This window comes from Hemitrygon akajei, chromosome 2, assembly GCF_048418815.1.
Source record: "Hemitrygon akajei chromosome 2, sHemAka1.3, whole genome shotgun sequence".
Lineage (NCBI taxonomy): Eukaryota > Metazoa > Chordata > Chondrichthyes > Myliobatiformes > Dasyatidae > Hemitrygon > Hemitrygon akajei.
Genome location: NC_133125.1, coordinates 145,843,665 through 145,869,108, shown reverse-complemented (window position 1 = coordinate 145,869,108; position 25,444 = coordinate 145,843,665). Strand labels below are relative to the sequence as shown.

Sequence of the window (25,444 nt, the reverse complement as noted above, 5' to 3'; positions counted from 1 at the left end):
ATTTCTAAAAATTTTAAGGACCTATGTAAAGTATAATTTTTCCCCTCGAATTGAATATACTCAATAAGTGCTTTCTAAATGGTTGCCTATGTCGATGTCATTGATGTCATTAATGCTATAAAAATGGTTATTTTACTGAAATGTTTATATACATTTCAACCAGTTCCCTCTTTTGTTCCAAAAACATTTTCTGATAAAATAGATTCTATGATTTTGTCTTATGTTTGGAATAATAAAAGCTCTAGAGTGAATAAACTTTTATTGCAAAAATAAAAAAAATGGAGGACTGGCCCTACCAAACTTTAGATTTTATTATTGGGCAATTAATATTCATTATATCACTTTTTGGATCTATGATACAGATAACCAGGATCGCCCTCCATAGTTACAATTGGAGGAAAATTCGGTAGCGGGATTTTTTTTAGCTTCTTTATTAGAGCTCCCCTTCCTTTTTCATTCTCCAGAATAAGTAGACAAGCTCTCAACCCTATCGTTAAACATACTTTAAAAATCTGGTTTCAGTTTCGTAGATTTTTTGAATTAAATAATTTTTTACTTTCTAGTAATATTTATTCTAATTTTTTTAAAAATATCAACTCTGGATAAGGATTTTTTGATATGGAAAACTAAGGGAATAAAAGCTTTTTTAGATTTGTTCTTACAGGATTGTTTAATGTCTTTTTCACAGTTAATGGATAAATATGATATCTCTAACACATTTTTTTAGATACTTACAGATTAGGAATTTTTAATGTAATTTTTTACTGAATTATCCCCTGACCTATTCTTCAAATTTGGCTTATGCTATCTTTCAGCTTAAACCATTTCAAAAACGATTAATAGCTATCATTTATAAACAGTTAATGAATGCTCGCATGTCGCCTAATGATAGGGTTCAACACACTTGGGAAATAGAACTTCAACATTCACTTTCAGATGATCAATGAAGTAAAATTTATTATCTAGATAATAATTCATCTAATTGTGCACGCCATTCTTTAATTCAGTTTAAGATAGTACATAGGGCCCATATGTCTAAAGATAAATTGGCGCATATATTTCCTAATATAAGCCCTATTTCTGACAGATGTAACATAGAGGTGGCTACTCTAACACATATGTTTTGGTCCTGTGTAAGTTTAACTAATTTTTGGAGAGATGTATTTAGAACACTATCTAACGTTATAGATGTGGATGTTGAATTCACTTACGGCAATTTTTGGGATCATTCCAGAGGAAGTAGGTAAAGTATCTGCTTCCACTCAACATGTGGTAGCCTTTTCAACTTTACTGGCTAGGAGAACTACCTTGTTATACTGGAAAGAATCTAATCTGCCTACTGTTTTCTATTGGCTCTCCTCCATTATGTCATGTCTAAGCTTGGAGAAAATTAGAAGCCGGACGTTTGATACATCTTTTAATTTTGAGCAAGTCTGCCGATAATTTATTCGATATTTTCATATGATTTAATTTATTTTAATTTATTTATTTTTCTTTATTCTCTCTGGGGAAAATCCTTATCCGTGAAGGTTTGGAGGTGACTGGAAGGATGTTCTTTCTTTTTCCTTTTTTTAAATTTTTCCTCAAATGGACTGCCAATCTTTCTTTTCTTTTCTTTTCTTTTCTTTTCTTTCCATTCTTTTTTTTAACGATCTGTTAAGAGGAGTTGTGTTTTTTTTATTATACTGTATATATACAACAGCGTAAGATTATACCTATTTGATTTTGACAATATATACTCTTCTTTATTGCTGTTTATATGTCTTTTGTATTATCTGTTTGCTGAACTTCTCTGATTTGTATATTTTTTTGCTGGAAATCAATAAAAAGATTGAAAAATGAAATGAAATGAAGAGTTCTAGGCAGCAGATTACCTCCGTATAATGAGGACTCCTCTGTGCAGCTGTCCTAGATATATACGCATCTTTGTGTTATCACTTGTCTTCCTTACCCATATCTCATTTGCTCCAACTGAGCTAATTACACAGCCAATCTTCGTATTCTCCTTAGATTCCAAACAGATAGCCTGACCTTTATGATACCATCCCTAATCGTAACATAACTTCCCATCTTCTATTCATGCTTCACATCATTGTGCTGGTGATTCAGCAGGAGTGCTGGGAAGATGCTCAGGAGAAGACAGAAATGCTGGTCTTTTCAGAGATTTAACCTTATTGAGAGTTCACAGATCTTCCATTATCTGTTCATCTGTTAACAAGAAATTTAACTGCACAGGTGCAGGTTTTCATCTTTTGTCTGTAAATGGAACAGGGTCATTAGGTCTCCTCCTTAGTTTCCTAGTCATTATTGGCTTTATCTCCCGTGAGTTCCATTGTTAGCCTTTCATCCTCAATCAACTTTTTCTTTTCTTCTAACTCAACCTTTTTATCTTCAAATTCCTCCACTGCTGCTTTCTTCTCTTTAATATAATTCCTTTCCACTTGTTCTGTCTCCAGTTGCAGAAAAAGCTCTGAATTTCATATTCTTTCCTTGTATTTTTGATCTAGTTGCTTCATCCTTTCCTGATACTTTTGCAAAGCGCCTTTCTGTAACTGCTGTAGCTGTCTTTTCAGAGATGTCAATTTCTCCTGGTACATCTGCTCTTTTACTTCCAGGTAGTCTTCATCATCCTGCCTATTGGCAACATCTGTCTCCCTTGCATCCTCTGTATCTTCATCCGAGTCGCGGCCACGGATACTGCGTTCATCCTCATCGTCAACGTTGTCTAGCTCCTCCTCGTCATTGCAATAGTCGACAATGGGTGAGAGGAGAGCTGCAGACATCTTCCCCACTGAGCTGCCCTCCTTTGTCGACACATCCAGTGCCTTGATGATGTGCCAATCCAACTGGATTTTCCTGAGGCCTTCATGTCCCAGCAACAATGGTCCTCCATTTTTCAGTACATAGAGGTTCAGCTGCTGTGTTTTGGCTCCGTAGCTCACTGTCACTTTAATTTTACCTTTGGGACGCTCTTTCTGTCCTGTGTAACTCTTTAGCAGTAGCTTAGTTCGTTTCAGGAGTATGTGAGAAAACAGTTATTCACAGTCGTGTACAGAGATCACTTTTAAAGCTGAGCCTGTGTCCAACTCCATTTTCAGTGTCACTGATGCCACTTGTGGAGTGATCCTTATTACTCTTCAGTCATCTGTCTCTTTCATCCTGTCAAGTTGCAGACAAGACAATTCACTTTTGTCTGAGTCGTTTTCATCAGAACTGCTTTCTTCCATTTTGTGTACATTGTTGTGTTTTCCTTTCTGGGGTTTCTTGTTTCTCTGTATTTTGTCCTTATTCTGCTTTTTACTAGCTTTGCATACTCTGCCAGTGTGGCCCTGTTTGCCACAGTTTCTGCATTCTTTGTCTTTAAACCACCAGTCATCAGGGTCATGTGACATGCTCCCACAATGGTAACATTTCCTTCCTTCATTTCTGTTCAGTGACATTTTATTTGTAGCATATTCCAGAGATATTTGTTGTATCTACTGTTTCCAATGATATTGCAATGTTCAGCACCTTCTCTAATGTAAGGTCTTTTTTTCACACAGAAGCTTCTTCAGTGTGGTTTCACAGTCCATACCACACACTAACCTGTCCCTCAATGCATCCGATAGACCAGCTCCAAACTGACAGGGTTCTGATAATTTGTGCAATTCAGCACAATATTCAGAAATGCTTTCATTTTTGCTCTGATTCCGATTGTGAAAATTAAATTTTTCAGCAATGACCAGTGGTTTGGGGTTTAAATACTGTTGAAGAGTGTCAAATATTTGCTTGAACATTTTGTCAGCTGGCTTTTCAGGGGTTAACAAGCTCCATAACAGCCTGTATGTTTTTGCTCCCATAATACTGAGTAAGATGCTGGCTTTCTTTTCATCCTTAACACCATTAGCCTCACAATATAACTCCACTCTTTCACTGTAAGTTGCCTAGTCTTCAATGCCACTTTCAAATGCTGTAATGGTTCCAATCATCGCCATCTTTGTTATGTTAATTAAGCCTCATTCTTCCGTTATTTTCCTTTTTGACTCACGTATCCTTTTTGCTAGCACCACAAGTGCACTCTGTTTAGATGTGTGTGTGTGTCACTCTTTTTTAATCTCCCTTCTAGGGCACGCAGTCCCTCAGTCCCTGGGGGTCAGCATCAGCCGTGGTCTCGGCTGGACGTGCTGCGGCTCCGACTGTGTCTCTTGGTCTCCCGACGTTCCCGACCCTGGCTGTGTTCCCGCTTCCTTGCAGAATCGCGGCCTCACTCTGCCTCCTTCTGCCGCTCCTTGGCTCATTCCTAGCACTCTTCTTCCCTGTGTCGTTATCAATTAAAACACGGCATTCCGATACGATGTAGGTTCATTACCCTCGTTGCCAATTTGTTGTGTACGTGGCCTGGTTACACATCAATGCTATTAATAAAAATGCTGGAGACAGGAGCTAAGTTTCTTATTAGTGTAGGCTATGCAGTACACCTCCCATCTATACACACAGTGTTCATATTCTGAGTAAAAATGCATTTACAATCTCCTCATCTCTTTTGGCTCCATGTATGGATGACCACTCTAATTTTCCTGAGACCAATTTTGTCTCCTGCAGCCCTTTTGCCCTTAATGTACCTGCAGAAGCCCTCAGCATTCTCCTTCACTTTGCCTGTGAGGGCAATCCCATGCCTTCTTTTAGCCCTCCTGATTCCCTTCTTAAGTGTTCTCTTGCATTTTTTATACTCCTCAAGTACCTCATTTGTTACTGCCTGCCTCGACCTGCTATGCATCTCCTTCTTTTTCTTAATGTCTCTCAATATATCTCAAAACCCAAGATTCCATAAACCTATTAACCTTGTCTTTCATTCTGACAGCAACATACAAACTCCGTACAATCAAAATTTCACATTTGCAGGTTTGCCACTTACCAAGTACACCTTTACCAGAAAACAACCTGTCAAAATCCTCACTTGCCAGATCAAAGTTGACCTTTCTCCTATTTACAAACTCAACCCAAGGACAGGACATATCCTTTTGCATAATTACTTTGAATCTAATGGCATGATGTTCACTAACAGTACCCAGGATGTGGGATATTAATTTCAAAAGCATGTAATTAGGGCAATGGTATGATAATCATAAGGAAAGTCAATATGCAGGTAGATTAGGAAAATCAGTTGGTACTGGATCCCAAGAGAGGGAATTTGTAGAATGCCTACAAGATTGCTTTTTAGAATAGCTTGTGGTTGAGCCCACTAGGAGGAAGGCAATTCTGGATTGGGTGTTGTGTAATGAACCAGATTTGTTTAAAGGTAAAAGAACCCTTTGCAGATGGTGATCATAACATAATAGAATGCACCCGGCAGATGGAGAGGGAGAAGATAATGTCAGAGTTAACAGCTTTACACTGGAGTAAAGAGAATTATAGAGGCATGAGAGGACAATTGGGCAAAGTTGATTGTGTTACGCCTGTGCCCCAACTCTGAGGGGCCGAAGGGTATAGAGTAGCCCCCTCCTTTTTGAGAATCGCAAGATCGCTATTAATTCAGGTCAGGAGACCCAGGAAATGAGAGAGAGACACAGAATCCACAGGGGGTTTGGAATGTCCTGGCCCCTCAACGATACAAAGCCACGGGAAACGGCCATTGTCTCTTGGAGACGGAATTGTGTATTGAGCACTATGCTATTCATCGATGCCCTCAAGGAATGAGCAACATGGGCTGGTTGGGGGGATGGCATCCTCCCCAACCTGATTGACATCTGAGACCCCGTGAGTAAGGATAAAAGAGGGTCTGGGGAACAACCCCTTTTAGACACATCTGGAGAAACGCTAGAAATCCCGTGACAGCGTTTAATAGTGACAGCCGCTGGAGGGCCCACGTGTGTCCTTTCCCGTTGCCCCCGGGATTGGGGCCCTACCACGGAAGACGGCTTAGCTAAGGAAGAGATCACCACCAACGACATTTCAAAGGATCGACATCATAAAAAGGAAAACGGGCAAGTGCTAAACCTCCGTCTCTCTCTCTCCAACCAAAAGCTGCAGCCTGCATGAACTTGAGTGACTTTTATATTTCCATCAGACAATACATTATCCCCAGACAACGATAGAGTTATTTCTTATTGATTATTATTATACCCGCGCTTTTAGATTTAGTATTGACGACGTATATTATCTGTATGTTTGCATTGATACTATTTTTGTGTATTTTTATCAATAAATACTGTTAAAAATAGTACCATCAGACTTCAACGGACCTCTCTATCTTTACTGGTAAGTGACCCAGTTACGGGTTACGTAACAATTGGAAGGGGACATTAGCAGGGAAGTTGGCGGACAGCAATGGCTAGAGTTTCTGGAGCAAGTTGGAAGGCACAGGATAGATGCATCCAAAAGATGAAAAAATATTTTAAAGGGAAGATGAGGCACCCGTGGCTGACAAGAGAATTCAATGACTGCATTAAAGCAGAAGAGAAGGCATATAACATAGCAAAGATGATTGGTAACTGAGGATTGGGAAGCTTTAGGATGCTCTGGAGGATGAATATGTGGCTGAGAAACTGGGGGCAGGGGCAGGGTTTCAGTTTTCAGAATCATGTTAAGGTTTCATGCAAAGTCACAAATAAAAGGGTTGTGTGTTGTGAAAATAATCTTCTGAGGTGTGTCTACTTCAATGCGAGGAGTATTGTGGGGAAGGTTGATGAGCTGAGGGTGTGGATTAACACTTGGAATTATGACATTATAGCCATTAGTGAAACTTGGCTACAGGAGGGGCAGGACTGGCAGCTTAATGTTCCAGGGTTCCCATGTTTCAGATGTGATAGAGGCAGAGGGATGAAGGGTGGGGGGTGTGGCATTGCTCGTCAGGGAAAATGTTACAGCAATGCTCAGGTGGGACAGATTAGAGGGCCTGTCTACTGAAGCCATATGGGTGGAGCTGAGAAATAGGAAAAGTATGACCACATTAATGGGGTTATATTATAGACTACCCAATAGCCAGTGAGAATTGGAGGAGCGAATCTGCAGAGGGATAACAGACAACTGCAGGAAACATAAAGTAGGGGATTTTAATTTTCCACATATTGATTGGCACTCCCATACTATTAAAGGTGTAGATGGGTTAGAGTTTCTAAAATGTGTTCAGGAAAGTTTTCTAAATCAATATATAGAGGTACCGACTAGAGAGGATGCAATATTAGATCACCTATTAGGAAACGAGTTAGGGCAGGTGATGGAAGTGTGTGTAGGGGAGCATTTTGGTTCTAGTGATCATAACACCATTAGTTTCAACCTGATCATGGATAAACATAGATCTTCCGTGAGAAGATGGCGGCGTGTTGGCAGTGCGCAGCGGCCACTCCAGGATGAATATCTGTCATCTGTTAAGTAGGATGCTGTGCACAATCCTGATTTGATGGGGACGGAAGTAAGAAGCACGGAGGAACATCTGGTTAAAATTCTGACATGCCTGTTTCGCTGTCGCTGCTTCTGTGCGGTCGAAACATCTCCGGAAAGGAAGGCCACGAATCCTCAGCCTTGCCTGTTTCTTGGTGGCCGGGGCCAGGGTCGAAGTGCTCGGTAGGGATGGTGCTCAGTGCTCGGTGTCGCAGGGCTGGTCGGAGGCTCGAAGTTTTTGGACCGACCCAGAGTTGGCTGTGGTCGGGTGCTTCCAGAGGCTGCATCGGGAAGTTTTGCAGCGCTGGAGGTTCACGGCAGGAACAGATTTTCTTCTTTCTACCGTCTGCGTGAGATGATGCGCTGTCGGGGACTTTGAGACTTTTTTACCATGCCCATGGTTTGCACTTATCAAATTACAGTATTGCTTTGTACTGTTGTAACTATATGTTATAATTATGTGGTTTTTGTCCGTTAGTCTTGGTCTGTCTTGTGTTTCTGTGATATCATACCGGAGGAACATTGTATCATTTCTTAATGCATGCATTACTAAATGACAATAAACAAGGACTGAGTGTCCTCATAATCTAATCTAATCTGGTCCTTGGGTTGAGGTTCTAAACTGGAAAAAGGCCAAATTTGAAGAAATGAGAAAAGATCTAAAAAGTGTGGATTGGGACAGGTTGTTCTCTGGCAAGGTTGTTCTCTTTGGTAAGTGGAAGGCCTTCAAAGGCGAAATTTTGAGATTGCAGAGTTTGTATGTTCCTGTCAGGATTAAAGGCAAAGTGAATAAGAATAAGGAACCTTGGTTCTCTAGGGATATTGGAAATCTGATAAAGAAGGAGAGATGTATGACATGTATAGGAAACAGGGAGCAAATAAGGTACTTGAGGAGTATAAAAAGTGCAAAAACAACTTAAGGAAGAAATCAGGAGGGCTAAAAGAAGACATGAGGTAGGTTTGGCAGTCAAGGTGAAGGATAATCCAAAGAGTTTCTACAGGTATATGAAGAGCAAAAGGGTAGTAAGGGATAAAATTGGTCCTCTTGAAGATCAGAGTGGTGGGCAATGTTTGGAACCTAAAGAAATGGGGGAGATCTTAAATGGTTTTTTGCGTCTTTATTTACTAAGGAAACTGGCATGGAGTCTATGGAAATAAGGCAAACAAGTAGTCAGGTCATGGAACCTATACAGATTGAAGAGTAGGAGGTGCTTGCTATCTTGAGGCAAATCAGAGTAGATAAATCCCCAGGATCTGACAGGGTATTCCCTCGGACCTTGAAGGAGACTAGTGTTGAAATGACAGGAGCTCTGGCAGATATATTTAAAATGTCGTTATCTACGGGCTAGGTGCCGGATGATTGGAGGATAGCTCATGTTGTTCCATTGTTTAAGAAAGGCTCTAAAAGTAATCTGGGAAATTATAGGCTGGTAAGTTTGATGTTGGTAGTAGGCAAATTATTGGAAGGTGTACTAAGAGATAGGATCTACAAATATTTAGATAGATAGGGACTTACTAGGGGGAGTCAACATGGCTTTGTGCATGTTAGGTCATGTTTAACAAATCTATTAGAGTTTTTTTGAGGAGGTTACAAGGAAAGTGGATGAAGGGAAGGCAATGGATGTTGTCTAAATGGACTTCCGTAAGGCCTTTGACAAGGTCCCACACAGGAGGTTAGTTAGGAAGGTTCAGTCGCTAGGTATACATGGTGAGGTAGTAAATTGGTTTAGACATTGGCTCAATGGGACAAATCAGAGTGTGATAGTGGAGGTTTGCTTCTCTGAGTGGAGGCCTGTGAGTAATGGTGTGCCACAGGGATCAGTGCTGGGTCCATTATTATTTGTCATCTATATCAATGATCTGGATGATAATGCGGCAAATTGGATCAGCAAATTTGCTGATGATACAAAGATTTGAGGTGTAGCGGACAGTGAGGAAGGTTTTCAAAGCTCGTAGAGGGATCTGGACAACCTGGAAAAATAGGCTGAAAAATGGCAGATGAAGTTTAATACAGACAAGTGTGAGGTATTGCACTTTGGAAGGACAAAGCAGGGTAGAACATACAAGATAAATGGTAGGGCACTGAGGAGTGCAGTAGAACAGAGGGATCTCAGAATACAGATACAAAATTCCCTAAAAATAGCGTCACAGGTAGTTAAGGTCATAAAGAGAGCTTTTGGTACATTGGCCTTTATAAATCAAAGTATTGAGTAGAAGAATTGGAATGTTATGGTGAGGTTGTACAAGGCATTGGTGAGGCCAAATTTGGAGTATTGTGTTCCGTTTTGGTCACCTGAATTACAGGAGGGATATTAATAAGGTTGAAAGAGTGCAGAGAAGGTTTACAAGGATGTTGCTGGGACTTGAGAAACTGAGTTACAGAGAAAGGTTGAATAGGTTAGGACTTTATTCCCTGGAGCGTAGAAGAATGAGGGGTGATTTAATAGAGGTATATAAAATTATGATGGGTATAGATAGAGTGAATGCAAGCAGGCTTTTTCCACTGAGGCTCAGGGAGGGAAAAACCAGAGGACATGGGTTAAGGGTGAAGGGGGAAAAGTTTAAAGGGAACATTGGGGGGTGCTTCTTCACACACAGAGTGGTGGGAGTGTGAAATGAGCTGCCAGATGAAGTGGTAAATGCAGGCTCACTTTTAACATTTAAGAAAATGTGGACAGGTACATGGATGAGAGGGGTATGGAGGGATATGGTCCAGGTGCAGGTCAGTGGAACAAGCAGAAAAACAGTTCGGCACAGCCAAGAAGAGCCAAAAGGCCTGTTTCTGTGCTGTAATGTTCTATGGTTCTATGGTTTAAAATAACAACAGAAGGTAACTAATAACATAAGGACAGAAAGCATGAAATATGATGGTAAACTGGCCAATGTTCTTTTCCAGATATATGAAGGGTAAAAGAGAGGTGAGAATGGATATCAGATCACTGGAGAATGATGCTGGAGAGGTAGTCATGGGGGGTGGGGGGGTTGGGTGACATAGAAATACCCGACAAATGTAATAAACACTTAGTGTCAGTCTTCATTGTGGAAGACAGTAGCAGAAATTCAGGAGTGCCAGCGTGCAGAAATCGATGTAGTTGCTAAAACTAAAGGAAGATGCTTGGGAAGCAGAAAGGTCTGAAGGTAGATACGTCATCTGGACCTGATGGACTACATCCCAGAGGTAGCTGAAGAGATTGTAGAGGCAGGAGTAATGATCTTTCAAAAATCACTAGATTCTGTAATGGTTCCTGAGGACTGGAATATTGCAAATGTTATTCCACTCCACAGGGAGGGAAGCAGATGAATGGAAATTACAGGCCCATTAACCGGACTTCTGTGGTTGAAAAAATTTTGGAGTCTATAATTAAGGATGAGATTTTGGGGTACTTGGAGTCATGTGATAAAGTAATCCAAAGTCAACATGATTTTCTTAAGGAGATCTCTTGCCTGACAAATCTTTTGAAACTCTTTGAGGAAATAACAGCAGGATAGACAAAGGAGAATCAATGGACATTGTGTACATGGGTTTTCAGAAGACCTTTGACAAGGTGCCTCATATGAGGCTTCTTTATTCCCTGTATACCCACGTATATCACCACCCATTGCTCCAATCTGCTAATTAAATTTGCGGACGCCACTATATTGATTCACCTAATCTCAAACAATAACAAGGTGGTCTACAGGGAAGAAGTCATCTCTCTGCCACAGTGGTGTCAAAGAAACAAGCTCTTCCCTAATGTCGCAAAAACAAAGGAGCTAGTTGTAGATTACAGGAGGAATGGAGGTAGGCTAACCCCTATTAACATCAATGGATCTGGGGTGAGAGGGTAAACAGCTTCAAGTTCCTTAGCATCCACATCACTGAAGACTTTATGTGGTCTGTACACACCAGATGTGGGGTGAGAAAGGTACAACAGCACCTCTTTCACCTCAGACGGTGAGGAAGTTTAGTATGGGCTCCCAAATCCTAAGGAACTTCTACAGGGGTACAATTGAGAGCATCCTGATTGGCTGCATCACTGCCTGGTATGGGAACTGTACCTCCCTTAATCGCAGGACTCTGCAGAGAGTGGTGCGGACAGTCCAGCACATCTGTAGTTATGAAACTTCCCATGATTCAAGACATTTACAAGGACAGTTGTGTAAAAAGTGGCTGTAGGATCATTGGGGACCCAAGCCATCCCAAACACAATCTATTCCAGCTGCCACCATCCGGGAAGCGGTACCGCAGAGTAAAATCCAGGACCAACAGTCTCTGGGACAGCTTCTTCCACCAGGCCATCAGACTGATGAACTCACACTGACTTGAGTGTACTCTATATTACATTGCATGTTCTATTTATTATGAATTACTCTGACTACACATTACACATTTAGATGGAGACGTAATGTAGAGATTTTTACTCTGCATGTATGTGAAGGACGTAAGAAATAAAGTCAATTAAATTAACAAGATAAAAGCCCATAATATTACATGAAAGATACACTGGACAGAAAATAGACTGACTGGCAGGAGACAGAGTTTGAACAAAGGAGGCCTATTCTGTTTGGCTGCCAGTGAGAAGTGGTGTTCCACAGGGGTTTGTATTGGGACCGCTTCTTTTCATGTTACACATCAACAATTTGGATGATGGAAATGATGGCTCTTGTGGCAAAGTTTGAAGACAATATAAAGGTAGGTGGAGGGCAGGTGGTGTTGAGGAAACAGGGTGTCTGCAGAAGAACTTGTACAGATTGGGAGAACGAGAAAAGAAGTGAGAGATGGAAATATAGTGTAGGGAAGTGTATGGTATGCACATTGAGAGAAGGAATAATGGTGTAGTCTATTTTCTAATCAGGAAGTAAATTCAAAAATCAGAGGTGCAAATGGACTTGGGAGTCCGCGTGCCAGATTGGTCAAAAGTTAACTTAAAGATTGAGTCAGTGGTGAGGAAGGCAAATGCAACGTTATCATTCATTTCGAGAAGACTAGAATGTGAGAGCAAAAATGTGACACTGAGGCTTTACAAGGTTTTGGTCAGACTACAATTGGAGTATTTTCAGCAGGTTTGGTCTCCTTATCTAAGAAAAGGCGTGTTGGCATTGGAGAGAGTTCAGTGGAGGGTCACGAGAATAATTCTGGGAATGAAAGGATTAAAATATGAGGAGTGTTTGATGGCTGTAGGTCTGTATTTGCTGGAGTTTAGAAGAATGAGGGCGGGATCTCATTGAAACCTATTGAATATTGAAAGGCCTAGATAGATGAATATGAGGAGGATGTTTCCTATAGAGGGCGAGTCTGGGACCGGTGGGCACAACCTCAGAATAGAAGGATATCCAGTTACATCAGAGATAAAAAAGGAATTTCTTTAGCCAGATGGTGGTGAATCTGTGGAATTCATTGCCATGGAAGGCTGTGGAAACCAAGTCATTGAGTATATTTAAAGAATATGTTGATAGTTTCTTGGTTAGTCAGAGTGTCAATGTTTATGGGGAGAAAACAGGGAAATGGGTTTGAGAGGGATAATAAAACAGCCATGATTGAAAGGTTGAGCAGGTTTGATGGGCCAAATGGCCTAATTCTACTCCAATGTCTTATGGTCTTATCATTATTACATTTCTTTTTATTTTTGTATTTGCACAATGTGGTCTTGTTTGCACGTTGGTTGTTTGTCTGTCTTTGGTGTGTGCAGTTTTTCATCGATTCTGTTGTGTATTTTTGTATTTACTGTTAATGCCCTCAAGAGAATGAATGTCAGGATAGTATATGCTGATGTTTGTGTGCTTTGAAAATAAAATTACTTTGAACTTTGAACAAGAGGCTTGATCTGTTCACAGAATTCAACAAAACAGGACTATCATCACTATCTATCCCTTGTTAGTCTCTCTCTCTCTCTCACACACACACACACACACACACACACACACACACACACACACACACACACACACACACACACACACACACACACACACACACACACACACACACACACACACACACACACACACACTTTTCTCTTTGATGTTCAAGTTCAAGTTTATTGTCTTACAACCATATACATATATACTGCCAAGCGAAACAATGTTCCTCCAGACCAAGGTACACATCACAAAGGTAATATTACCACAAATAAATTGACAGATAACACAATGCATTTATGACACAAGTCAGTATAATGCTACTGGCATTTTAGAAGCTTTGAGACCTGGGTGGTGAAAGGGAATTCAGCAATCTCACAGCCTATGGGAAGGAGCTGTTTCCCATCTGGTCAGTTCTTGTCCTAATCCTTCCTGACTGATGGTAGGGGGCCAAAGAGATTGTTGAGCAGATGGGAGAGATCATTGATAATGCCAAGAGCCCTGCAAACAAGGTGTTCCTGATAAATATCTCTTATACCTGGGAGAGAGACCCCGATGATACTCTCAGCAGTCCTTTGTAGGGCCTTGCGTTCAGATGCCTTGCAATTCCTGTACCAGTTGGTGAGGCAGCAGGTCAGGACACTCTCAACGGCCCTCCTGTAGAATAGGTTTAGAATGGGGAGGGATGGAGCCTCGCTCACCTCAATCTCATCAGGAAGTGAAGACGTGCTGTGCTTTTCAAGATAGAGAGGAGGTGTTCAAGGACCAGGTGAAAAGCGCGCGTGCACGCACGCACACACACACTCACACACACACGCACACACACACACGCGCACACACACACACACACGCGCACACACACGCGCGCGCACACACAAACACGCACACACACACGCACACACACACACATGCACACACGCGCACACACGCATACACACACAGACACACACACACACACAGACACACACACATGCACACACGCACGCACACACGTACACACACGCACACACACACACGCACACACGCACACACACACGCACACACACACAGTTGTCATTATCTTTGTGATAGTGGCAAAGTTTGCAGATGATACAAAGCTAGGTGGAGGGATAGGTAGTGCTGAGGAAGCAATATAATGGCAGCAGGACTTAGACAAGTTGGAAGAATGGACAAAAAAGTGGCAGAAGGAATACAGTGTTGGAAATGCAAGATAATGCCTTAGTGGTAAAAGGAACAACAGTGCGGACTTTCAGCTAAATGGAGATAAAAGTCGAACATCAGAGGTGCAAAGGGACTTGGGAATCCTCATGCAAGGCTCCCAGAAGATTAATTTACAGGTTGAGTCTGTGGTAAAGAAGGCAAATACATTGTTGGTGTTTATTTCAAGGGGAATAAAATAGAATATAAAAACAAGGGGATAATTCTGAAGCTTTATCAGGCGCTAGTCAGGCCACACTTGGAGTACAGTCAACAGTTTTGGGCCTCTTACCTCAGGAAAGTTGTATTGTCATTGGAGAGAGTACAGAGGAGGGTCACGAGGGTGATTTCGGGAATGGGGTTAACATGTGGGGAGCATCTGGCTGCTTTGGGCCTGTAGTTACCGGAATTTAGAACCATGCATGGGGACCTCATTGAAACCTGCCACATGTTGAAAGGGCTGGATAGGGTGTATGTGGAGAGGATGTTTCCTCTTGTAGGGGTATCCATAACTCAAAATTCAAGACTCACGGTCTCAAAATTGAGGAGCAATGATTTAGAGCAAAAGTAAGCAGGAATTTTTTTTTGGCCAGAGAATGATGAATCTGTGGAATTCTCTGCTACAGACGGTGGTGGAGACCAAATCCGTGGATATATTTAGAGCGGAAGTTGATAGATTCCTGATTGGTTGCGGCATCAAGGAATATGGTGAGAAGGTAGTTGTATGGGATTGAATGGGATCCGAGAGCAGCCATGATGAAATGGTAGAGTGGACTTGATGGGCTGGATGGCCTAATTCTGTTCCTACGTCTTATGGTCTAAATAGAACTAATGCATAAAGATGCAAATTAGAACAGGACTCTACAGCTCAGATATTGGAGCTTGAAGTTGCAGGCTCACTCTGGAGAGAAACTGTTCCCACCATCTCTGAGAGAAAGTGTTCTGAAACTCTCTGTACACCAGGAAAAGTATAACTTCCCTCTTCCTCATAGTGGCCCCTGACCATTCCACAGTGACACCTGTATCTCGGCGCTCCCACATGAGGGAACAAGGTGGTCACACTGGCTGTTTTCCTGCCTGTGGAAGCTTTGCAGAATTTAGTGAGTTCTGAAAGAATTCAACCAATGTCTCCAGTGTCTCTGCAGCCCTGTCCGTTCACACCTTTAGGGTGCAGACCATTCCGTTCGGGTGATTTAGTGTTCAGCTCTGAGAATTTTTCACACTCTTTATCCCTTATGGTTCGGGATTTTACAGCTTTCTTCCCATTTTCTGAAACCAGCTTCTCTGTTAAACCTGTTAACATGGGGATATTTGCAGGGTTTTCCATGGAGAAGAGAAAGGAAAAAAATATTAATGGAACCCTGTAAGGTCCCTCCCCCAGTAGCTGCAGTAAGATGGTCTTCCAGAGGGAGATTTTGCCACAGAACAGGTGGTGTTGTTTAAGGACAGGAGAGTGACAACCTCAGGCAGCTGACAAACCAATGGGAGATCCCGGCCAAAGTTTGACAACTCAATCACTGAATTGGGAGATCAAGTGAGGTTTTCAGTCAGTCATAGATCAGAGACTAATATTTACATATGTGATCAAATTAACATCAAATTGTGAAAATAATGAAAGTCAAAGAACACGACAGAATATTTGATCCAAAAAAAGCATTTAATTTTGCATTCACAAATTCAGCAGTCAGCTACATCAGCCAGTGAAATTACAGTCATTAGAGTAACCTTTGCGGGATCATCATCGGTACGTAATTCATGGATTACACATGGATGGTGGCGTGTTAGAAGAGAGGTGTGGATGCTCGCCACAGGATATGGTCACGTTCTGAATACGTCAGATATCAGTGGGAGCTATGAGGAGGATGCAGAGAGACTTCAGGGTGAAGAAAACAGACTGGGAACAGTAACAGCATGGTGGTTGGAATATAATGTGGGAAGTCACTTCAGGAGTCAAAAACCCAAAAGAGCTTTTTTATTAATAGGTGGTAATTTGTTGGTGTTCAAAGCTGACAAAAGGGTACAATATCCTTACAGAGTGTATATCCTTCAGACGCTTTAACAAAGACAACGTTCCAGTTATCATCTATTGCCGGTCAATGCTTGTGTGTCTCCCATTCTCACTTCATGCATTAGCTAAACTTATTCCCAGTGAGCTTTTCTTGTTTATTCAATAACATTTCTGCCTGGGTGAAGCATTTTCAACTGCAGGGCATGAAGATTATGCAGAGGCAAAGCATGCTGGGACATCCTACTGCCCTAGTAGGAAGCCCTGAAAGCTGAGGGAGCCTATTTTACTCCACAGGGTGCCAGTGATCAGTTGCACCCACACCTCATCCCCTTTGTGGAGTTGAAGGATTTTGTTTCTCATGGACAGCTGGGCGCTATTCTTGGGCAGGACACTGTGGATCAAACTAACTACATTGTTATTCTTCATGAGCTGAACATCAGTTGTTGTCCCTCTGCCCGGGAGTGACGAGTAGCTGAAGAAATACAGACCACACCTCGGGGCAATGAACTTCCCAATTTTGCGATTGTAGCCTTTACCCATGTTCACATTGACTCTGTCGTAGATGATGGGATTTGTTGGTTTCACAGTATGCCCATTTCCTTTGAGCTCGACATCAAAGACAATATTAGCCCCTGAAAGACAGCATGATGGAGATTACTGTGAAGGTTTGCAATCCCAGAAGCAGCTCCAACAATGGTGGATGAAAGCAGGGGACCATATCAGATGATCATATCAGTTTGTGACATCAGTGGTGGAGACAGTGACTCTCAGAGTATTGGACAAGTAAAGTCCGTCTACCTCTATAAGGTTGTTTGGCCCTTTGAGTCAATGCTAGCTCTTAGGGCATTTTTATGCCCCCACACACATGTTCCCCTATAATCCATCAGCTTTCATGTAACCTTTCTCTAACCTATATTCTAATACCTTTCTCTATCACTTTGCCCCAGGCCCATTTCCTCTAACACTCACACACACTGGGGTAGTTTGCCCTGGCCGGGTAATCCATCTTCTGGAATGTCTACAGGAAGACCTGGTCCATGCTAAACAAAATTCCAAACAAGGCCAGTTCTAATTCGTGACGTCTGATGCAGTTGCATTTTGTTAAATGTTGAGACCACATTTGGACTGTTGTATGCATTCTGCCCACTGCATTACAGGAAGGTGGACTTTTTGGAGATGGAGAAGAAGAAGTTCACCTGGCGATTGTTATGCCACAACTAGAGGGAATGAGACACAATGCCATGGTCACAGAGAGGATGTGCACGACACCCGAGTTGGGATCGAACCTGGCATTCTGCCACTGCAAGGCACTGGTATTCTGACTGCTGTGGCACTGTGCCACGCCAGGCAAATATTGCTAATTATTAATCCAATCTGCTATCTCCTCCTGGATTCCACGTGATCTATCCTTCCCAACCAGCTTGTCATGAGAGATTTAGTAGATTGAGGGGGATGTTATTGAAATGTGTAAAATTCTAAAGGGATTGGACAGGCTAGATGCAGGAAGATTGTTCCCGATGTTGGGGAAGTCCAGAACGAGGGGTCACAGTTTAAGGATAAAGGGGAAGCCTTTTAGGACCGAGATGAGGAAAAACTTCTTCACACAGAGAGTGGTGAATCTGTGGAATTCTCTGCCACAGGAAACAGTCGAGGACAGTTCATTGGCTATATTTAAGAGGGAGTTAGATATGGCCCTTGTGGCTAAAGGGATCAGGGGGTATGGAGAGAAAGCAGGTACAGGGTTCTGAGTTGGATGATCAGCCATGATTATACTGAATGGCGGTGCAGGCTCAAAGGGCCGAATGGCCTACTCCTGCACCTATTTTCTATGTTTCTATGATTCTATGTTTCATATGAGGAATGTTTGATGGCTATGGGTCTGTACTCACTGGAATTCAGAAGGACGAGGGGGTATCTCATTGAAACCCTTTGAATATTGAAAGGCATAGACAGAGTAGATGTGGTAAGGATGTTTCCCATGGTGGGAGAGTCCAGGACTACAGGGCACAGCTTCCGGATAGAGGGACACCCTTTCAAAGCAGAGATGCAGAGAAATTTCTTTAGACAAACGGCGGTGAATTTGTGGAATTTGTTGCCTCAGTCAGCTGTGGAGGTTAGGTTGTTGGGTGTACTTAAGGCAGCGATTGATAGGTTCATGACTGGACTTGGCATCAAAAGTTACCGGGTGAAGGCCGGGAACTGGGTTGCGGGGGAGGAGGAAAAGGATCAGCCGTGATTGAATGGCAGAGCAGACTCGATGGGCCAGATGGCCTAATTCTGCTCCTACGTCTTATGGTCTTATTATGATCTTATTTACTGCCATACCCTCATCAACTTTCTTGGTCAAAAAGCTCAATTAAATCTGTAAGACATGATTGTCTATGCACAAAGCCATGCTGACTACACCTAATCAACTCCTGCCTTTCCAAATGTCTGTGTATCTTATCCCTCAGAACCTTCTCCAGTAACTTACTAGCTACTGCACAGATGTCAGACTTACTGGCCTATATTTCCCCCGGTCTTTGGTTGCAACCGTTCTGAAATAAAATCATTACTTTCACTATCCTCCGGTCAGCTAGCACGTCACTGTTGATTAACCATTGTACAAATATCTCAGACAGAGATCATTTGTCAGGATTATTCTAACTTGCTTTATTTGAACTTTTCCTAGCTGTGATGTAAGATCTTTAACCTGGAACATTAACTCCGTTCCCCCCATTATTGACACTGCAAACTGGCATTTTCTGCTTTTATTACGGTTAAACTTTATTGTGTAAGTCAACTTACTTGGCCTCAGACTGGTCTCAGGTCTCAGTTTGTTCTCTGCCTGTAGGAGAATCTCCAGAATATTCTGCTCTCCAGGTTTTTCGAAGTCAGACATCTAAAACAAAAACACGTTCATACAGTTTACATCAGCAGCATTTCTGATCTTCGTCCTGCTCAGGATGATGTGTCGGCTTCGGGAATCACTGTCAATTTTCCACTTGAGGATGTAGCAGAGTAAAGAATGTCAAATGGAGAGGGCGTTCAAACCTCATTCACCCGATGTACACTGCCCCTCCCACAGTGTGCCTGGGGGTGGTGGTCTGGGGTAAAGGGTCTGAGCTTGGGGGTTCTGGGCTGTGATGGTCCTGGAGGGTCTGGAAGGTGAGGGTCAGAGTGAAGGGTCTGGAGGTGGGGTTGAAGGGTTGGAGAGTGGGGGATCAGGGTGTGATGTGTCTGAAGGTGAAGAATCTGGATGACAGGTCTGGCGTGAGGGTTTGGGGGTGAAGTTTCTGAGGTTATGGGTCTGGCATGAAGGGTCTGGGGGGGGACTGGGGTGGAGGGTCTGGAGTGGGGCTCTGGGGTTTTTTGGGGTGTAGTTGCTCAGGGTGGGGCCCAGCTGATGGGATTTCTGGGATGGGGGTTGTCGTGGTGGGGTCTGGAATCAGGATTTCTAGGGATGGGTATCCGGGGATGATTTGTCACGGTTGGGGGTCTGGGGTGACCATCACCTTGGTAACGTCCGGCTGAAGTGACTGTTGACACAGAGACACTGAACCCTCCCCCACCCCCACCCCGTCCCTCCCCTCCCCGTCTACACAGAACATAGAAAATGGACAGTACGGGAACAAACTCTTCACCCAGCAGGACGTACGAGTCTAATCCATGGACCTGTCAAAACGTCTCGTCAACACCTCGACTGTATCTGCCTCCACCACCATTCCCGGCACCCACTCGCTCTGCGTGGGAAACCTGTCCCTCCCATCTCCTTTAAACCCCCTCAACTGAAAAACATGCCCTCTGGTGTTAGACATTTCAACCCCGGGAAAAAAGAGTCTGCCTGTCTGCTGTCTATTCTCTCAGAAGTCTCTTCTGCACCCTCTCCAAATCCTCAACGTCCTTCCTGAAATACAGCACCCAGAATTGAATGCAATACTCCAGCTGCAGTCGAACTAGATTTTATAAAACTGCAGTGTAATCTTTTGGCTCTTCATCTCTGCCTCGACTGGTAAAGTCAAACACGCTGTACTCCTTCAGCACCCGAGGCAGGACCCTTCATATTCACCTTCCCTGTCAGCAGAGACCACAGTATCCCTACGACACCGTAACCCAGGAGCTGTTCACTCCCCCCGCTGTCCACGTCACATCACAGCCCGAATCCTTCACCTCCCACATCCTCAGACAACTCCCAGGTGTACCCCTCATCCAGGATCGATTGAGGGAGGGGTTGGTGAAGGAGTAGAGGGAGAGGGAGGAGGAGAGAGACAAACAGAGACAAATACTGAGACAGAGGGAGAGAGGCAAAGAGGGGAGAGAGTGAGTGTGTGTGAGAGAGGGAGATGGAATAGAGTGGATGAGAGGGTCAGGGGTAAAGAGAGTAGGAACAGGTACCAGGACAACACCAGAGGAAACAATGCTGCTACAGGGTGAGGTAGAGAGCTGGGCTGGGGGGTGGTTGTGGGGAGGGGGGGATCAGGTGAAGGCAGTTGTCCCAGCTGAGGGGGTGTGGGATGGACAGTGGTCTCATCTGCTACAGGCTCCACAGAGAAGTGGTCACCCTTTGCTCAGGTCCTGATCTGTGCCTCTGAGATGTCCCACAAGGTTTTGGAGGGCAGGAAGCTGCCGGGCGGATTCTAAACAAATTCCCATCGAAGGCAGGCACAGGTTTGGAAGGGTGGTCCACAGCGGACAAGAGATGGAGGTGAGAGACTGCCCAATGGATCGCCAGGGGTCAAGGACTCGTTCCTCGAGGAGAGTGGTCATGACAACAGGTTCAAAAAGAGAGTGAGTGGGGGCAGACGGGGAGACGATTATCCACAGTGAGGAGGCTGTACCCCTGAGCGTCTCACAACATGATCAGCCAGTCAGGGTCACCGCAGCTGATCAGACACCTCATCACACCCTTCTGCACCAACCCCCATACCCCTCCACCGCCTTGGCAGAATGCAGGAGAGCCCGGGTAAAGACCCTTCAGCCCATCATCTGTGCTAGCTAAATCTCTTCAGTCTGAACGTGATCCACACCCTCCATTTGTTGTGAATGTGTGTGTCTGTCCGGATTCTTTTTAAACGTCACTCTTGTATCTGCTCCACCACCAACCCTGGCAGCACATTCCTGTCCTCCACCACCGTCAGTGCCAAAACCTGCCCTGCACATCCCCCATAAACTCCCTCCCCATTACCTTTCATGCATGCATGCTCTCTCATATTTGGCAATTCCACCCTTTGCTTCTCATTAGCTTAAAAACTTCTATTGGGTCTCCCATAACACTATATTCTTCCGCTATTTATTTATGGTTAACATATCCCTAATTGTAACTTATGGTAATGTTTTATGCCTTGCACAGTCCTGCTGCCACAAAACAATAAATTTCATGGCGTATGCTGCTGATAATAAAAACTTGATTCTGATTCTGATGTGCCATTGGGGTAAGATTTATTCCCCACGTCTTCCGTGTTCTAGCCCCGAAGGTTCTTCTACAGCTGAGAACTATTTGTTTAATTCCTCCTCACAAAACCAACTTTAGACCCCAGGAGTCGAACGAGTGAACTTTCCCTGTATTCCTGCAAACTTGTTCCTTAATAAAGGAGAGCAGACAGGTGTGGTGCACAGTGCTTTACTGTGTCAGGGACCCGGGTTCAGCTTCTGCTGTCTGTAAGGAGTTTCTACGTTCTCTCTGTGACCGCACGGGTTTCCTCCGGGAGCTCCAGTTTCCTCCCACAATCCAAGGATATACTGGTTGGTAGGTTAATTAGTCACTGTAAATTGTTCCATTATTAGGCTAGGGTTAAATCAGGGGCAGTTCAAAGGGCTGGAAGAGCTTAGTCCATGCTCTATCTCATAAATAAATCAATAATTTCCATGTAAGTCTCCCAAGGGCACTAAGTAATTGGAGCAAAATGTCTCCCCTCTTGTTCTCAGATCCTCTGGCAGTGAAATGCTACTTGTCTTGCTAATTGCTCACTGGACGTGTGTGTTAGCTTTCACTGATTGGTGTCCAAAGCCTCCCAGCTCCCATTAACATCATCGCCTAAAATGTTTCTTATCCATTTTCCCACCTTCGTGAATGGCTCTGTGTTTGTCCCCATATCATAATCCAAACCCACAAAAAGAGAAACAGAGGCAGGAGTCAGAGAGAGGAAATAGGAGAGGAGTTGACACAAAGGAAGGCTGGGAACAAGATGGAGAGAGGGGGGTTTTGTCCTCACCTGGAAATCTTCTCCAAGACTTTCCGATGTCCATGTGTGAAGGAGGATTAAACACACCAGATATCTCTGTAAAATAAATCAACAAGATGTTAGACAGGCAGAAAGAACCAAGTGATTAAAGCATCACTTTGGTGAGCTCAGCTCAGCTGTACCAGTTTTGTGGATGCCATGCTCTCTCTTGCCCTCAGTCTCAGTCTAACTTGCTGCAGAACTGCTGAATGCCTTTATAAGCATCTGATCGCACCAGTCCTGCCCCCTCCTTCAGTTAAGCATCTCTCTGTTATGATGAAAGCAGAACCACATCCTGGGCAGAGAGAATAGAAAGAATTTGAGTCAATACTGGAAGGTCAGGGAAGTACCCCCAGTACCCAGGGTGGCCACTAGGAAACTATGGGACCCCACTCATGCACAGAAACAATTTTATGGAGATGAAGTCAGAGCATGAAATTGAAAGGGATAAAAAATCAGCCATGATATAACAGTGGAGCAGTCTCAATGGGCTGAATGAACTAATTCTGCTCCGAAATCTTATGGTCTAACTACTTGCTGGCAGCCCCAGGGCATTCCTGGCTTTTCCACACAGAACTAGGCCGGTGCCTCCCAACCTCAACCCCACAATGACTCTCCAATCCCTGTCGCCAAACCCTGAACAGCTCACAATCAGAGTGTAGGAGAGAGGTAACTCAGGAGAAAGGCTGACCCAAACATTCCTTTGGGAATCCTTCCTGGCTGATACAGAGCCTAGGGATTGTAATGTGCATCATCTGTGGTCTTTGCTGAGATCAGGAACAGGGTGGGCCTGGTCAAATGTCCTCTTGTTGACAGCTTCTCCTACCCACTCCAGCCCCAATTACAGCCATGAAGGAGGAGGTACAGGTGCCCAAAGGCACATACTCAATGCAATAGAAATGGCTTCTTCACCTCCACCATCAGATTTCTGAGTGGTCAGTGAACCATGAACACTGTTTCAGTTCTCCTTTTGCAGTACGTACACACACACACACACACACACACACACACACACACACACACACACACACACACACACACACACACACACACACACACACACACACACACACAGAGTCTCTGGTCACTTTATTATGCACCCCCTGTACCTGAGTGTATGCCCATGGTCCACTTCACTGTTCAATGTGTTGAACATTCAGAAATGCTCTTCTGCTCACCACTGTTGTAACTCATGTTTATTTGAGTTACTGTCACCCTCTTGTCAGCTTCACCCAGTCTGGCTGTTCTCTACCAGCCTCTCATATTAGCAAAGCATTTTTGCCCACAGAACTGCCTTTCACAGGATTATTGTGTTTATTACACAATTCTTTGTGCACTCTAAAGACTGAAAATCCCAGGAGATCAGCAGTTTCTGAGATACTCAAACCACCCTGTCTGGCACCAATGAGTATTCCATGCTCAAAGCCACTTAGATCACATTTCATCCCCACTTTGATGTTTGGTCTGAGCAACAACTGAACCTCTTGACCATGAAAATAAACCTGATGCTGATTCTGATTCTATTATCAAAGATCCCCAGCATATGGACCAAGCCTTCTTCTCACAGCTCCCATCTGCAGTTAATGCAGAAGCCTGAAGTGTCACACCATTATGTTCATGAACAGCTGCTTCAAACATACAACCATCTAGTGGCAGGCAATACAAATTAGGAACTGTTTTTGATAGTGAAGATTATTGTAGGTTACAGAGGAATATTGTTTAGAAACTGAAATGGGGCAAGGAGCAGCAAATGAACTTCAATGCAAATAAGAGTGAAGTGATGTGTTTTTTAAAGTCAAACAAGCAGGAAATTGCTGAATGGTTCCTATCCAAGATGTATTCACGATTTGACAATAATTTGCTGTGGTCTTGCACCTTATTATCTGCCTGCACTTCTCTCTCTCTGTACCTGTAACACTTTACTTTGCATTCCAGAACAGGAATTAGGGGAATATAGTGCCTATGAAAAGTTATCACCTCCCTTGCAAGTTTTCATGTTTTATTGTTTTCCAACATTGAATCACAGTGGATTTAGTTTGGCTTTTTTGACACCGATCAACAAAACAAAATTTTTATGTTTCAAAATGAAAACATATCTCTACTAAGAGATCTAAATTAATTACAAATATAAAATACAAAATAATTGATTGCATAGGAATTCACCCCCTTCAATATGACACATCAAATCATCACTGTGCACCCAACTGGTTTTAAAAGTCACATAACTAGTTAAATATTGATCTGTTTTTGGAGACGTGTGCAGTCACGTTGTTTTAAGAATGAAAATACTTCTGTATCTGGAAGGTCCATCTGCTGATGAGACAGTATCCTGGCAAAAACTATACCATGAAGACAAATGAACACTCCAAGCAACTATTCAAAAAGGTTATTGAAAAGCACAAGCCAAGAGACGGATACAAGAAATGTCCCTTGGAATACAGTCAAGTCAATCATCAAGAAATGGAAAGAATATGGCACAGCTGTAGATCTGGCTGGACCAAGAGAACTGTAACAACTCTGAGGAGTTACAAGCTTCAGTGGCTGAGATGGGAGAGACTGCACATGCAACAACTGTTGACCGCGTACTTCGCCAGTCACAGCTTTATCGGAGCGTGGCAAAGAGAAAGCCATTGTTGAAAAAAATTCACATGAACTCTTGGCTAGAGTTTGCCAGAAGGCAAGTAGGAGACTCTGACATCAGCTGGAAGAAGTTTCTATGGTCGGATAAAACCAAAATTTAGATTTTTGGCCATCAGACTAAATGCTATGTTTAGCATAAGGCAAACACCACACATCATGAAAAACACACAACCCCTACTGTGATGGTAGAGGGGAAAATGAA

At 43.2% G+C, this 25,444-nt stretch overlaps 1 protein-coding gene and 1 pseudogene across 1 annotated transcript; both read right to left on the bottom strand.

Annotated features, from left to right (window-relative positions):
• Positions 1-2,089: 2,089 nt before the first annotated feature.
• On the bottom strand, positions 2,090-5,930 carry LOC140720930 (sin3 histone deacetylase corepressor complex component SDS3 pseudogene; annotated as a pseudogene).
• A 10,102-nt stretch (positions 5,931-16,032) lies between these two features.
• Positions 16,033-22,797, bottom strand: LOC140716495 (complement C1q tumor necrosis factor-related protein 3-like). Its single transcript, XM_073029284.1, has 4 exons — positions 22,746-22,797; positions 22,594-22,659; positions 19,190-19,283; positions 16,033-17,034 (listed from the first exon to the last, which is right to left on the bottom strand). Exons 1-4 carry the CDS (start codon positions 22,761-22,763, stop codon positions 16,643-16,645), a joined length of 570 nt encoding a protein of 189 aa, XP_072885385.1. The 5' UTR covers positions 22,764-22,797; the 3' UTR covers positions 16,033-16,642.
• Positions 22,798-25,444: the final 2,647 nt, after the last annotated feature.

Excerpts from the sequence above, each read along its gene's own strand:
- LOC140716495 (XM_073029284.1), bottom strand. Across the intron at positions 19,284-22,593 it reads GTCTTGGAGAAGATTTCCAG|ATGTCTGACTTCGAAAAACC; the intron begins GTGAGGACAAAA and ends TTTTTGTTTTAG. Across the intron at positions 17,035-19,189 it reads TGAGACCAGTCTGAGGCCAA|GGGCTAATATTGTCTTTGAT; the intron begins GTAAGTTGACTT and ends GCTGTCTTTCAG.